Raw genomic sequence first — 16,330 nt, 5'->3', positions numbered from 1 at the left:
AGGATTTACAGGCTTTTAGATGGAAGTTGTGCAAATATTGATGACATTCTCTCCATTCTATATGGAGATATGAAGAGAGTGTTGTAAGGACACAGAAGACAGTATTTGACATTGCCAGGGATTTGAGGAAAGCCCTGACTAAGGAGGTCAAGTTTTGCTGTCATGATAAAAATTTCACAAGCAAAGAAAAGGGGGAAAGGACTATCCTTAGCAGAAAGAATCATATGTCCATAAGTACAGGGTCATGAAAATCTGGTATGAGGCATGCATGAGACACATGGCAGATGTGCAGAGAAATGGAAGTGAATGGCCATGGGTGCTGATTAAGGAGCTTATCTTTCTGGCAAATATTTTTGTAAGTCTGAGTGCACTACTGGTGATGTCTTAGGAGAAAGAATACTTTATACAGTGCTAGTGTGAATTTGAGATATTATGATTGTTAGAAAACAATTTGGCCAAGTTTAAAATTTTAAAAATTAAAAGTGCCCTTACTTTTGGCCAAGGAAATAGTTAGTATTGTCTTTAAACACATTTTAATGACTTACATAATGATGTAGACACTGTAGTAATATTTTTAAAAAATACATATTTAAGCATATATTTAGAAGTAGAAACCACTGTGTTATGCTCTGAAGGGGGAAAAGAAACCCTGCTATGTACAAGATAATGGCACAAGATAATGGCAAAAGTTTTTTTTTTGAGATGGAGTTTCAGTCTTGTTGCCCAGGCTGGAGTGCAATGGTGCGATCTCGGCTCACCACAACCTCCACCTCCCAGGTTCAAGTGATTCTCCTGCATCAGCTTTCGGAGTAGCTGGGATCACAGGCATGCGCCACCACGCCCGGCTAATTTTTGTTTTTTATTTTTTGTTCTTTGTTTTTTGTTTGTAGAGACAAGGTTTTTCCATGTTGGTCAGGCTGGTCTCAAAGTCCCGACCTCAGGTGATCCATCCGCCTCAGTGTCCCAAAGTGCTGGGATTACAGGTGTGAGCCACCGTGCCCAGCCAAAGGTTTTTTTTTGGCTCTAGGCATATGATCCATACAGCTCAGGTGGCTTCTGCACCTACAGTGTTTTCTGAAAGCATCAGGATTTCCTTTTTTCTCTTTTCCTAATGTGTATGTGTGTTATGAGGATAAAATGCATTATAACATACTGCATTAATAGCGCAACCTTTCCTAAATCCAAGGTATTAAAAATTAAATTATTAAATTATAATCATGCTTTATCTATCGTTTCTCTATATGTTACTTCAGTGACTTCCAACATGATATACAAGATCTATCTTATATTTACCAATTACTCTATATCCAAAAACCTAGACCCTACTAGAATAGAAACTTCACCATTTCTGAGAAAAACCTTGGTTATACATCATGTTCTCATCTGATAAAGCATATGTCTATTCTTCTCTATATCAATAATTCAGCAAGAGAGTAGGCTACATCCTTCAAATTAAATGACAAGGTAAGTTGTAAAAATTATTATAGTGCAGACCACACAACTAATGAATTTTCAGTTATAAAATATAGCAAAATTTCGCTCTGATCGCCACCTGGTGGCTGGACTATAAACTTACGAAGACTGACAAAAATTGTCGCTGTGACTCAAATTAAGAATCTTGAAATCTGTACTTGAATTATGTAGTGTTAATGAATTTATCCCAATTTCTTTACATAATTCCAATTTGCATTATGGTGTTGGATATGTGTTCCCACAAAAATAATTTTATCCACTATTCTTGTTTAAGAGAATAGTTAATAAAGAAACCTTTGTTATGTTTAGTATATTTAAAGAGAAAATGGCATGATTTCCTGATGTTCAAAATAACTAAGAAAACTCAAATCCTATCAGACAGTGTTTCTTACACCAGTATTGGTAGGACAACGCTCCGTAACAGAAGTCTTTATTTACGTAAGTCTGAGATGCTATAGTTACACAAAGTTAAACATATTTTGTTTTGTTTTGCTTTGTTTTCCTGCAGAAGCAATCAGAACTCTTATGAAAACTTCAAAGCTTAGAAGAAAGTATAATATACCAATTTCCCACATATAATTTCATCATATGTTTTCCTTCTTTTATCTCTGGATAATACATACTTATAACAAAAATCGTTCAATTACATAAATGTGTATTTAATTTTAAAATAAATATAAATTTAATTTTAAAAAATATAATCTCTATACGAATAGCCTCAAAATCTAAATGGCAATTTTTTTCTGATTTATTGATCTTCAAGTTTTATAACATGAGGTGCTTTTATATTAAAAGTACATGGTAAATTAATCATTAACTCATTGAAGTGATATAATGATTAATATTCTTGAGATAATTCATATAATTTTTAGTTACATTGTTATTTTTAATAATAGTTAAAAAAAGAAGGTATGGATATCTGATTTCTAGTCCAATTCAGGTACTCTTAAATATAATTCTTAAAGGAATTAAAGTATATTCTTCATAACAAACTTAAATACATACTTACCTTCACTTTTTTCCAAATACGTTATACTTTTTTTCTCACTTAACTCTCATTTGACATTGCTTCCTGTTACCATTATTTTCCCTTTAGTCTGCTTACTCTCAGTTTCTGTCAAAAACTGTGTCCCTACTCTTAAAAAGTGCTGTTCTCAAAATTATTTGGTCTACTCCCCTGGTTTTTCCTGCCCTTCCCCATCTCCTTCTCTCTCCTCTCCCAGTCACCCTTCCTTTTACACACTCTTCTAAGTGATCTTGTTAATACTGAAGGTTTCCTTTTCCTTCATCACTTATGAAATACATATCCACAGATCATGTCAGTCTGATAGTCTCTAAACTTGCACTTCCAACCACCTATAGACTGCTTCTCATGAAAGACCATTGAATCTCAAACTCAATGATCACCAGCCCAACTTTGTTATCTTGCTTCTAAACTCTATTTTCTTTCTCCATTCTTCCCATACACTGGAGGCCTGTAGGATCCCAAGCCAGAAACTTGAGAATCTTTTCTCATATCCAGTCCACTTCAAAGTCAATGTTGTATCTTAAATGTCAATTACCATTTCTCCACTCTCTGCTCCTTTCACCAAAATCAGCCTTCCTTGCCTTCTAGCCAGACCCTTGCAAGTACTTCCTGCCTAATCTGACCTCATATATAAAGAATTCTAAATGTAAAACGAATCACTTTACTTTCCATTTGATTGGCATAAAGTTCAAGGTCTTTCATAATCTTCATCCTATCTTTCTAGCCTTGTCTGCTAAATCTCCACACACAGCAGTTCGTCCTGCAGTAGTGAGCCTCCTCTATGCACCTGCTTGTTCTTGTCCATTTGCCTGTAAAACCTTTCCCCATCATGGAGATGCTGGCTAGGTCTAGTGTGTTAGCATCTATATCGTAGTATACCTTCTCTGCATAGGTTAGGTACCCCTCCTGTCTAATCCCTTAACATGCTATGCATCTACCTATGATTATGTCAATTACTTGCTTCGTGACAACCATTCACCTTTTCTTATACATCTTTGTAGCCTGCACAGAACTTGCTGCCCTTGGAGACAGGCATGAATTTGAATGTCTTTCTGTCTTATATTTCTAGCAGCAAGCACAGAAGCTGGTCCTTGAAATGGGCTTGAGGAATATTTCATAGATAAAAGAATCTTTGATTTATCTCATGGCCTTGTTTTCGGATAGTATTAGGAGAATTTCATGATTCATGACTATTATGAGTGGCATTTTTATGAGTAACCAAAATGTCTTAGACTTCATCACCTTCAAAGGTGACTGGCTTTTGCAATATTGGTTGACCCCAGACCACTGCATTGTCCCATGATGTCCCATGGAGGTGAAAGGGTAGAACTTAAGGACTTAAAAATAGCTGCTAGCTAGAGATGCCAATCCAGTGTATAGGCCCAAAGCCCTCCATAGAATCACGCCTGGGGTGCTCTTCTTCCTTGTCTCTGATCTAGGGGGAGTATTAACATGATGTATTTAAGGACGTTTCTGCAGTCAGAATGCTGGAATTCTAATTCTACTCCTGATATGTCAGCTAATGACTTTCACCAAGTTACTTAACCTCCTTATGCCTCAGTTTTCTTCTCTATAAATTAAGGATAATAATAGTATCTACTATATATGGTTGATGTAAAGATTACAAGATTTAGTACTTGTAATGTTGTTAGAGTAAGGGCTGGAATATGATGAGAGCTCAATAAGTTTTAGTTATTATCTTTCTTTTTTTTTTTTTTTAGTCAACATAGCTTTCTCTAACAGGACTTTCTTCCAGATCTGGGTGGTATCCAGGACCCAGTTATTTGGGGGCTCTGAGGGAGACCATAATCTCTACCTTATCAGATTTAAGTGAATTTTTCATTATGCAAGAGTGACCTTTTCAAAAACTGGCTGCCTATGGGACTGTCTACATTTTTGTTTGTTTGTTTGTTTGTTTGTTTTTGAGACAGAATGCTGCTGTGTTGCCCAGGCTGGAGTACAGTGGTGCAATCTCGGCTAACTGTAACCTCTGCTTCCCGGGTTCTAAATGATTCTCCTGCATCAGCCTTCAGAGTAGCTGGGATTACAGGCATGCACCACCTCGCCCGGATAATTTTGTATTTTCGGTAGAGACGGGGTTTCACCATGTTGGCCAGGCTGGTCTCAAACTCCTGACCTCAGGTGATCCACTCATCTCGGCCTCCTAAAATGCTGGGATTACAGGCGTGAGCCACGGCGCCCAGCCGGGACTGTCTACATTTTTCAGGAGATGTCAATCCCTTCCCTACAAAGCTATGTGGCATTGCTCTTTGATTACAAAAGACAGAAAATTCGCTAGTCCTGTAGACCTACAGTTCCCAAAACTGAGTTTACTTAGGGAGACATAACACCATTTGTGGAGCTTTAACAACACAGCCCAAATTGGGCTTCTACTGTTCTAGTCTTGTTCATTTTTGCACACTTATGTGGACATGAGGTGAATCTCAGCTTCTAACATCTTTCAGCTGTCATCTGAACTGAAAATCCAACAATTTTTGGGCAGAGACACAAAAAAACACATATACATACATATACACACATTACAAGGAAAAGCAGTAATTTTCAGAAAGAAACTACAGTTTAACCTATATTTAGGTAAAAATTATTTTTTTCTTCAAGGTGGAAATCTACAGAGAAAAATCTGCAACCATAGTAAAAACAAGAATTTATATGATTATACATTGCAGTATTGCAACATTGATTCCATCTTTTTCATTTCAGAATAGAATCTTTGCTGTCCTTATATTAGTTAAATAAAAGGATCTTTAAATCATTGGCTTTCAAATATTCTTGATGATAATCTAATATAACACATAGTGAATAATACATACATATATATTCAATATATTTATATATAAGTAACACGAGTTTCACCAGACAATACTGAATATAAAGTGAGTAGATAGTATACTAATAATACAGTTTCATATTTTCTATTTTATTCTTCTCTAGTTGACTATATTTTCAAAAATTAATATTTGAATTATTAAATTGATTTTAATACTCTGAATATATCTTCAGTTTGTAAAATGCTGTATCAAAACAGAGTTTCTCAAACTTAGTAGTTGATAAGAATTGATGAAATATCAGACAAAACATACTTTGAGGAAAAAATTATTACTAGAGATAATGGTCATTTTATAATAATAAAAATGTCAGTCATCAAGAAGACAGAATGAGTATATTCATATATACACATAAAAACAATGCTCCAAAATATATGAAGTAAAACTGGTAGAATTGAAGGGTGAAATAGATAATACAATAAATAATAGTTGGAGACTGTTATACCCCACTTACAATAATAGATAGAACAACTAAGCAGAAGATCATAAAGGAAAGATCTGAACAACACTATAAACCAAACTGGGCACAACAGACAATCTACAACAGACACTCTAGACATAATAGCATAATAGAACACTCTACCCAACAACAGCATAATACACATTCTTCTTGAAACATATGGCACTCTACAGTATTGTGGTTAGGTCATGAAACAAGTCTCAACAAATTCAAAACAATTAAAATCATGTAGAGTATATTCTTCTACCCCAGTGGTAGAAGAATACTTTTAAATGACAGTAGGGGCAAAAAAAAATCACACACAGGGAAATTAGAACATACTTTGAGATCAATGAAAACGAAACACAGTATACCAAAACATGAGCTAAAGAAGTGCTTAGAGGAAAATTTATAGCTATAAACACCTCCATAAAAAGAAAAGGAAGCTATCAAATCAGTAATCAAACTTTCCACCTTAAGGGAAAACCAAGCCAAGAGGTAGGAAATAATAAAGATTAGAGCAGAAATAAATGAAATAGAAAAAAGAACAATAAACAAAATCAACAAAACCAAAAATTTGTTATTTGAGAGGATCAACAAAATTAAGAAACCTTAAGTCAAACTAACCAAAAATAAAAATAAAACACCTCATATTACTAAAATCAGGAATGAAAGTGAGGCTTTTACCATAGAGAAATTGAAAAGTATCTTAAGGGAATAATATGAACAATTGTGTGTACAATTTATTGTATGCCAATAGGAAACCTAGATGAATGGACAAGTTCCTAGAAAGATACAAACAATTGAAATAGACTCAAGAAGAAACAGAAACCTTAACAGACATATAACAAGTAAAGAGATTAAATTCGTCATTTAAAACTTTTCCACAAAATAAAGCTAAGGCCCAAATGGCTTCAATAGTGAATTTTGGCCGGGTGCTGTGGTTCACGCCTGTAATCCCAGCACTTTGGGAATCCGAGGCGGGTGGATCACCTGAGGTCAGGAATTTGAGACCAGCCTGACCAACATGGCGAAATCCCATCTCTACTAAAAATACAAAAATTAGCTGACAGGTGCCTATAATCCCAGCTACTTGGGAGGCTGAGACAGGAGAATGGCTTGATCCCAGGGTGCAGAAGTTGCAGTAAGGAAAGATCACACCACTGTACTCCAGCCTGGGTGACAGTTGAGACTACATCACACACACAAAAAAAGGAAATTTTACTAAATGCTGCATGAAGGTTTTAATACCAGTCATTTACAATGTCTTCCATAGAAATGAAAGAAGAGTGAATTCTTCCTAGCTAATTCTAGAGGCCAGTATTACCCAATTAGCAAAATCTGACATAGATGTTACAAGAAAAGAAAACTAAAGATCATATCCCTAATAAATATAGAATCAGACTTTCTCAACAAATTACTAGCAAACCAGATTTAGGAACATAAAAAAGGATTAAACACCATGACCAAGTGGGATTTATCCCGTGGATAAAAGATTGGTTTATCACATTAAATATCATATTAAAACACATCAATGTATGTACTATATTAATAAAATATAGTACAAACACCACATGACCACATCAGTAAGCACAGAAATCACACTTGACAAAATACAACATCCTCCATGATAAAAACACTTAAGAAACTAGAAATAGGAGGAACTCCCTCAATCTGATAAAAGAGTACCTATGAAAAACTCACACCAAACATTATATTTAGGAGTAAAGACTGAAAACATTCATTTCATCTAAGATCAAGAATGAGACAGGGTATCTTTCTTGCCACTTCTATTCAGCATTGTACTGGAAGTTCTAGCCAGAGCAATTAGTCAAGAAAAAGAAAGAAAATTCATCCAGATTGAAAGAAAGAAACAAAACCATCTCCATTTGCAGAAGACATGATCCTATATATGTAAAAAGTCTAAGCTGGGTGCAGTGGTACACTCCTGTACTCCTGTAGTCCCAGTTACTTGGAGGCTAGGGTAGAAGGATCGATTGAGTCCAGGGATTTGAGACTGCAGTGAACTATGATCATACTACTGCACTTCAGCCTGGGTGACAGACTGAGACCCTGTCTAAAAAAAAAAAAAAAACCCAAAAAACAAAAAAAACAAAAAAAAAAACCCGTATATACCCACAAACAGCACAATAAACAAGTTCAGCAGTGTGTTAGGATATAAGATCATAATACAGAAATCCAAAAGTATTTCTATATATTAACAATGAACAATGTAAAAAGAAATTAAAATTATAATTCAACATACAATAACATTAAAAATAACATACCCAGAAGTAACTTTAATAAAAGGAGTAAAATATCTTTCATATTGAAAACTATAAAACATTGTTGAAAGAAATTAAAGAAGACTACGTAAGTGGAAAGGCATTTTACAGATTTGAAAAGTAAATATTGTTAAATGGAAATGCTCCTTAAATTGATTTACAGATTCAACACGATTCTTATCACAGTGGAATTTTTAAATTGACAGGCTATTCCTCAAATACATATGGAAATGTAAAGGATTCAGAATAGCCTAAACAATCTTGAAAAAAAATTGGAGGACTCACAATTCCCAATTTCCAATTTACTATAAAGCTACAGAAGTCAGTACCACAGTACTAGCATAAAGATAGACATATAGACCAATGAGATAGAATTGAGAGTCTAAGAAATAAACCCAAACATCTGTAGCCAACTGATTTTTTACAAGCATGTCAAAATAATTCAATAGGGAAAGAATACTCTTTTCAACAAAGGATCTGAGACAAATGAATATCAACATACAAAAGAATGATTTGAAACTGTCTCACCCTAAACACAAAAACTCTAAATGAATCAAAGATCTATGTGTTTGAAAGACCTATGTCTAAGAGTGAAAACTATAAAACTTTTACAAGATATAGATGTAAGTATTTATGTCCTTGGATTAGGCAATAGTTTCTTAGATATGATGTGACACTCTAAAGCACAAACAACCAACAAAAAATAAATTGGACTTCATAACAATTAAAAAGTTTTGTATATCTAAGGACACTATCAAAGAGAAAAGACAACCTACACAATGAGAGAAAACACTTGCAAACTATCTGGCAAGAGACTTTTATCTTGAATATATAAAGAACATTTATAATGCAACAATAAAAATACAAATGATTCAGTTTTAGAGTAGGCAAAAGATTTAATAGATAGTTCTCCAAAGGAGATATACAAATGGCCAATAAGCACATGAAAAGATGCTGAACATCATTAGTAATCAGAAAAATGCAAATAAAAATCACAATAAGATACAACTTCATACCCACTAAGATGACTAAAATAAAAACAGACAATAACAAGTATTGGTGGAGGATGTGGAGAAAGTAGAACTCTCATATTTGCAAGTGGACATGAAATTGTAAAGCCACTTTGGAAAACAGTTTGGCAGTTAATAATGGAGTTACCAAACATTTCAGCTAATTTCACTCTTAGCTAGAGAACTGAAAACATATGTCCACACTAAAACTTGTACATGGAGGATCACAGCAGCGTTATTTATAATAGCCCAGAGTGAAAACAACCTAAATGTCCATTGACTGATTAAAGAATACCTAAAATGTGATATATCCACACAATAGAATACTACTCAGCCATAAAATGGAATTAAGTACTTATATGTGCTACAACATGGATGAACCTTGAAAACATGCCAAGTGTAAAAAAAAAAAACAGACATAAAGTCCTATTGTATGTTTTCATTTACATGAAAAATGTAGATTAGGCAAATCCACAGATAGTAGTGGTTTTCAGGGACTGTGGGGAAGAGGAGATGGAAATTGCTGCTAATGGATATGGGTGTTCTTTCTGGTATGATGAAAATTCTGGGTTTAGGTAGCAGTGATGGTTGCACAACTTTGAGAATATACTTAAAACCACTACATTGTACATTTTTAAAAAAGGACCAATGAAATAAAATGTTTTGTTAATCTCAAGTTTTGCCATAGAGATCCTGTTGCAATAGATTGGAATGAGGCCCAGAATCTGGAATTTTACTAAGAACTCCAGATTATCTTGAAGGACTTGGTATATTGAGCCACAATTTAAGAAACAATATGTTGAGGTGATTTTTTTCTCTAAATTTAAACATCTGCCTTTGAAAATCTGAAAAATCTAGTTCCGTTTTTAAAAATTGCCTTCATGTCTTGTCACTAAGGCTTCAGATTTTACAGTTCAAGTCTTAGCTGGTATTCCCTGCTCATAAAAAGTTGTTTTTATTTAATTTAAACTAAAATAGATCCACAGTTGGACCCCTATATTTGTGAATTCTTCATCCATGGATTCAAAAAAGTGTGGATTAAAAATATTTTAAAAGCACAATTAAAAATGACAATAAAAATTATACAATAAAAATAACACAAAAACAATTTATATTAGCATTTACATTGTATTAGCTATTGTAAGTAATCTAGACATCATTTAAAGTATATGGGAGGCTGTGAGTAGGTTACATGTAAATACTACACCATTTTATATAAGGGACTTAAGCATTTGTAGGTTTTGGTATTTGAGGGAGTCCTGGAACCAATCCTTTATGAATATCAAGGGACGACTATACTGAAATCTTAACATAAAATATCTTGACTTACATAATTTATTTTGTTTTCAACCACAGGACATTATTCCTTAAATTCTCTATTAAAGGAGAAAAACCTTTCTTTATCTGAGCCTGGCCTTCCTGACAGTTCAGACAACATCACTTGTGGGCTGCTTGTGGCTCCACTACTCACAGGATTTCAGTTAGAGCTACAAGACCTTAGCAATAATTTAGGGTCTGTTGCATATTTCTGGGTAGACAACCAAGACCCAGTTATTTATAAATTTTAATTAATTAATCTTAAAAACTTGGAAAGTGAAACAAAAATAAATTAGTAATGATCAAAGTTATTCAAAAAATTCCTGGTAACCAGGCCTAGATATGCAGTAATGGCATTCTCATACTTATTGTTGGCAATTCTTTGACTTTAAAAAAACATAGTGAAATGCAAAGTTACCACTGCTTATCTTAAGAGACCTTGATAAAAAAATTCCTAAAGTCAAACATTAGCTGTTGTGTACTTATTCATTTTTATGAGTACTCTTTTTAAAAAATATTTTATTTCCATAGGATTTTGGGGAACAGGTGGTATTTGGTTATATGAGTAAGTTCTTTAGTGGTGATTTTTTGTGAGATTCTAGTGCACCCACCACCCAAGCAGTATACATTGAACCCAATTTGTAGCCTTTTATCCCTCACCCCCTTCCCATCATTACCCCTGAGCCCCCAAAGTCCATTCCATTGTATCATTTCTATGCCTTTGCATCCTCATAGCTTAGCTCCCACTTACATGTGAGAACATACGATGTTTGGTTTTCCATTCCTGAATTACTTTCCTTAGAATAATAGTCTCCAATCGCATCCAGGTTGCTGTGAATGCCATTAATTCATTCCTTTTTATGGCTGAGTAGTATTCCATCATATATATATATGTAATCTCACATTTTTCTTTATCCACTCGTTGATTGATGGGCATTTGGGCTAGTTCCGTATTATAGCAGTGAATTGTGCTGCTATAAACATGCATATGCAAGTATCTTTTTTTGACTTCTTTTCCCCTGGATAAATACCCCAGTAGTGGGATTGCTGGATCAAATGGTAGTTCTACTTTTAGTTCTTTAAGGAATCTCCACACTGTTTTCCATAGTGGCTATACTAGTTTACATTCCCACCAGCAGGGTAGAAGTGTTCCCTGTTCTCCGTATCCATGTCAACATCTGTTATTTTTTGAGTTTTTGATTATGGCCATTCTTGCAGGAATAAGGTGTTATTACATTGTGGTTTTGATTTACATTTCCCTGATCATTAGTGATGCTGAGTATTTTTTCATACGATTATTGGCCATTTGTGTATCTTCTTTTGAGAATTGTCTATTCATGTCCTTATCCCACTTTTTGATGGGATTGTTTGTATTTTCTTGCTAATTTGTTTGAGTTCGTTACAGATTCTGGATATTAGTCCTTTGTCAGATGTATAGATTGTGAAGATTTTCTCACACTTTGGGTTGTCTGTTTACTCTGCTGACTGTTGTTTTTGCTGTGCAAAAGCTCTTTAGTTTAATTAAGTCCCACCTACTTATCATTGCTTTTGTTGCATTTGCTTTTGGGTTTTTGGTCATGAAGTCTTTGCCTAAGCCAATATCTAGAAGGGTTTTTCTGATATTATATTCTAGAATTTTTATAGTTTCAGGTCTTAGATTTAAGTCCTTGATCCATCTTGTGTTGATTTTTGTATAAGGTGAGAGATGAGCATCCAGTTTCATTCTCATACATGTGGCTAGCCAATTATCCCAGTACCATTTATTGAATAGGGTGTCCTTTCCCCACTTTGTGTTTTGTTTGCTTTGTCAAAGATCAGTTGGCTGTATTTGGGTTTATTTTTGGGTTCCCTATTCTGTTCCATTGGTCTATGTGCCTATTTTTATACCAGTACCATCTTGTTTTGGTGACTATGTCCTTATAGTATCATTTGAAATCAAGTAATGTGATGCCTCCAGATTTGTTCTTTTCACTTACTTAGTTTTGCTTTGGCTATGCAGGCTCTTTTTTGGTTGCATATGAATTTTAGGATTGTTTTTTCTAGTTCTGTGAAGAACGGTGATAGTATTTTGATGGGAATTGCATTGAATATGTAGACTGTGCTCTTAAAGTGTGATAAAATCTCGTATCCGTTTAAGGAAATCTAGGTTCCTTGATGGACTTATAATGACAAAGATAATTCATCAGATCTCTGATTGAAGGTGGAATGGGGAGAAATGATAGAGGGATAAGTGCTGTGGGCTGAATGTTTATATCCCTCCCAAATTCACATATTGAAGTCCCATTTCCCAATGTGATGTTACTTGGAAGTGGGGCCTTTCAGAGAAAATTAAATCAAAAGAGTGGAGCCCTCATGATGGCACTCATACCCTATAAGAGGAGACATGAGAGGGATTTTGTCTTTCTGTCTCTCTCTCTCCTCCTTCACTCTGTGAGCATATAGCAAGAAGGTGAACATCTGCAAACCAGGAAAGGCTCTCACCAGGTTTGACCATGCTAACATTTATCTTTGAACTTCCCAGCCTCCAGAACTATAAGAAAGAAATGCTTGTTGTTTAAGCCACTCAGTTTGTGGTATTTTGTTACAGCAGCACAACTACTAAGAAAATAACTTTAAGAAATTGAATCTAAAAGAGGTCAGGATTGGGGACCAGTCTGAGAACTCGATGATGAAGATATGTACAAGTGATTGGATCAAGGCAACCTAAAATATTCATTAAAAGCACTCCTTTGAAATGAAGTAGACATTATTTATGTAACCATAAACAATAACAATAGACATAATAACAAAAATTTGCAGGAGTAATTATATGTTAGTAATTATACGTTAGTAATTAATACGTTAGTAATTAATCCCACTACAACCTCATTAGGTAAGTTTATTATCTCCAAGGAGGAACCTAATTTATTAAGAAGCTAACATGTTTCTTCTAATGTTTCAAAACTTATTTTTGTACCATTGAAATGGGAATAATTATAAGGTTTAAGAGGATTAAATGAATTAATATGTAAATAAGTCTCCCTAATACATCGTTGGGTCATATGCAACCATGATCTGCATAAAGTGTGAATCAAAAATGGAACAAGTTGTTATATTTAAGTGGATGTCATGTGATCTATTTCATCGCATGTAAAAAGTTATGCTAACTTATAGTGTTAATAATATATAACACTTTGATTTCTTTTGAACACAGGACCCCCTGGAACAGCTGTCCCTCCACCTACTGGCTACCCAGGAGGCTTGCCTATGGGATACTACAGTCCACAGCAACCCAGTACCTTCCCTTTGTACCAGCCAGTTGGTGGTACCCATCCTGTCCGGTATCAGCCTGGCAAATATCCTATGCCAAATCAGTCTGTTCCAATAACATGGATGCCAGGGCCAACTCCTATGGCAAACTGCCCTCCTGGTCTGGAATACTTAGTTCAGGTACTCCATGAAAATACAAATTATTTTCTTACGAAATGTGACCATAGGGATCCAACAAAAAGAGAAAAAAAGCAGAACAGAGTGAATAAAGGAGATGGGTCAGTGATGACAGAGGCCATTTGTGAAACTATAAGAACAGTGATACCAGTTTCAGAAATATGAAGGGGAAACAGCAAGTACAAGGATGTTTATAGTGGGATGAGTATGTTTTTCATAAGGATTTATGTTGAACTTCAAGGCATTCAAGATGTTTTCTTGAAAGAATTGTACAAATGGAAATAGAAAAACTATCATAGAGGATAGTTGTGTTATTTGCTTAGAAGTAAACAGTTAGCATCAAAAAAAGCACAAAAGAGAACAAAACACAATACAGTGGGTAAATTACTGAGTGCCTTAGCCCATTGCTTTTTACCACCACCCATCATTTTCATTAGCTACTCTTGTCACCCCCAAAAACAAACAATATAAATAAAAATAATGGACCCTACAAAGAATATTGCTTCAGGCCAAGTTCCAGAGACCCCCTTCATACAACACAATAACTCCCTAATTAACATCTATATAGATATTCTGCTGCCACCAGGACATCCAGATCAAAAACTGGGGTAATATGGGAAGTTTGTGCACAAATAGTTCTGTTTAAAAACCCATGTCTGAAACTAAAAAACCTGCTTAATGAAAATAAGATAAAGCTGGCAGAGTAGACGCCTTTTATTTGTGGCGTTGATTCCTGCGGTTTCAGTTACCAATGGTCAACCAGGTTCCAAAAATATTAAATGGAAAATTCTAGAAATAAACCATTCATAAATTTTAAATGTATTCTGAGTAGCATGATGAAATCTTGCACAGTCCTGCTGTGTTCTGCCTGGCACATATATCATTCCTTTGTCCAGTGTATCCATGCTGTAGATGTTATCCATAGTATACAGACCCAGAGTCACATCTTGGTTATCAGATTGACTTACAGTATCACAGTGCTTGCATTGAAGTAACTTATTTTACTTAATTATGTCTCCAAAGCACAAGAGTAGTAATGCTGGGAATTTGGATATGTCAAGGAAAGACCAAAGAGAGGCCATAAGGTCTTCCTTTCCATGTAAAGGTGAAGGTTTTTTACTTAATAATAAAAAAATTTCTATGCTAAGGTTACTAAGATCTATAGTAAAATTAATATGTCCATGAAATTGTAAAGAAGAAAAGAAAAATTTGTGCGTAGTATATACAGGATTTGGTACAATCTGTGGTTTCAGGTATCCACTGAGGGCTTGGAAAGTATCCCCTGAGGATAAGAGGGAGACTACTTTATTGGAGATTCCATAGAACCTTCTGAATCTTTTTTGTTGTTGTTTATAGAAAAGGGAAGTGCTGAAATACATTATAAAGAAGAAACTTCCCAATTTAATACTTACCTCACCAGGTCAACAGCCAAGTATTTCCTGGAGTTCTGTCATTTCTCTTTTCAATTCTGTATATTGACAGGGACCCTGATAATCTTATGTGCTGAAAACTATTTGTATAATATTATAACATTGGTGTATAGAAGTCAATACAGTTGGATCAGGAAAATTTGGATTTTACAAAAGCCAAAATTTATCCTAAATTATTATTTGGACAAAATTTTGACAAAATGCAAAGCCACTCATTCAGGTGAAGTGCTAGAGTAAACATCTACATTATTTCAGAAGATAATAAAATGTTTGTAGCTTATCAAGTTTAGAAAGTCTCATTTCTATACTTGGTGATAAGTACAGAAGTTGTTCTTGGGAATCTAACATCTTCTACAGTCAATTCTCTTTTCAAATTGTATAGCTTTGTTTATTTAAATATTAAAAACTTGTTTCTTAATTTCTTTTATGATTCTGACAGAGGTTAATTTAACGTATTTTGTGAGTTTTCCCTTTTAGGAATATTTAGAGTTAAAGAAATAAGTGAAAAAATAAACAAAACACAGGTTTGGACCCAGGCAAACTTGGTTTTTTAATTCTGTCCTACTCTCTAGTAACTCAAAAACTTTGACAAAATTTCTAACCTCTTGCTGCTTGAATTTTATCATCTAAGATAAAATAGTATTATCAATACCTACCTTACCAGATTGTTAGGAGAATTTTTAATGATATAAGGGTCACAATGTGCCTAATATTTTTGACATAAAGGGCCGTCCCAAAGGATGAAAGCTATGTGGCTGTTATTAGCTGAAATACCTTCTTACGTGTGAATGCAAGACATAGAGCCAATCTTTTTCCTCTATCTACCCTAGTCTTTTTGAGATCTCACATGAAGATTACATGAATCTTTATCAAGGTTACCAAGAGTCCTAAAACATCCAAATTAGCACGATTATATTATTTCCAGAGTCTTGGCTTTGCCAGTGACTTTACCAATTTGTCAAAGAACTGCCCCTTAACAGACACATATTATTGAGTTCCAAGGAGGGACACAATAATATTGAAATTAGGCCAGTTAATAATCCTGTGATGGCCTCTGAGTGTTCAAGTGAAAGAAAC

General features: G+C 34.5%; 1 protein-coding gene across 11 annotated transcripts in view; it reads left to right on the top strand.

The window, feature by feature from the left end:
- Positions 1–16,330, top strand: part of PLSCR4 (phospholipid scramblase 4) — a 69,379-nt gene that overhangs the window by 31,348 nt on the left and 21,701 nt on the right. For all 11 annotated transcript variants that reach the window (XR_010111671.1, XR_010111669.1, XR_010111670.1 and 8 more), the window contains one exon: positions 13,591–13,826. Coding sequence is in view for 3 of the 11 variants with exons in the window: in XM_008951903.5 (XP_008950151.3) it covers positions 13,591–13,826 (236 nt within the window). In the remaining 8 variants the exon portion in view is untranslated. The remainder of the gene's footprint in view (positions 1–13,590; positions 13,827–16,330) is intronic.

Source organism: Pan paniscus, chromosome 2 (genome assembly GCF_029289425.2).
Source record: "Pan paniscus chromosome 2, NHGRI_mPanPan1-v2.0_pri, whole genome shotgun sequence".
NCBI lineage: Eukaryota > Metazoa > Chordata > Mammalia > Primates > Hominidae > Pan > Pan paniscus.
The sequence above is the reverse complement of the archived record's forward strand: the minus strand, read 5'-3'. Positions and strand labels throughout refer to the sequence as shown.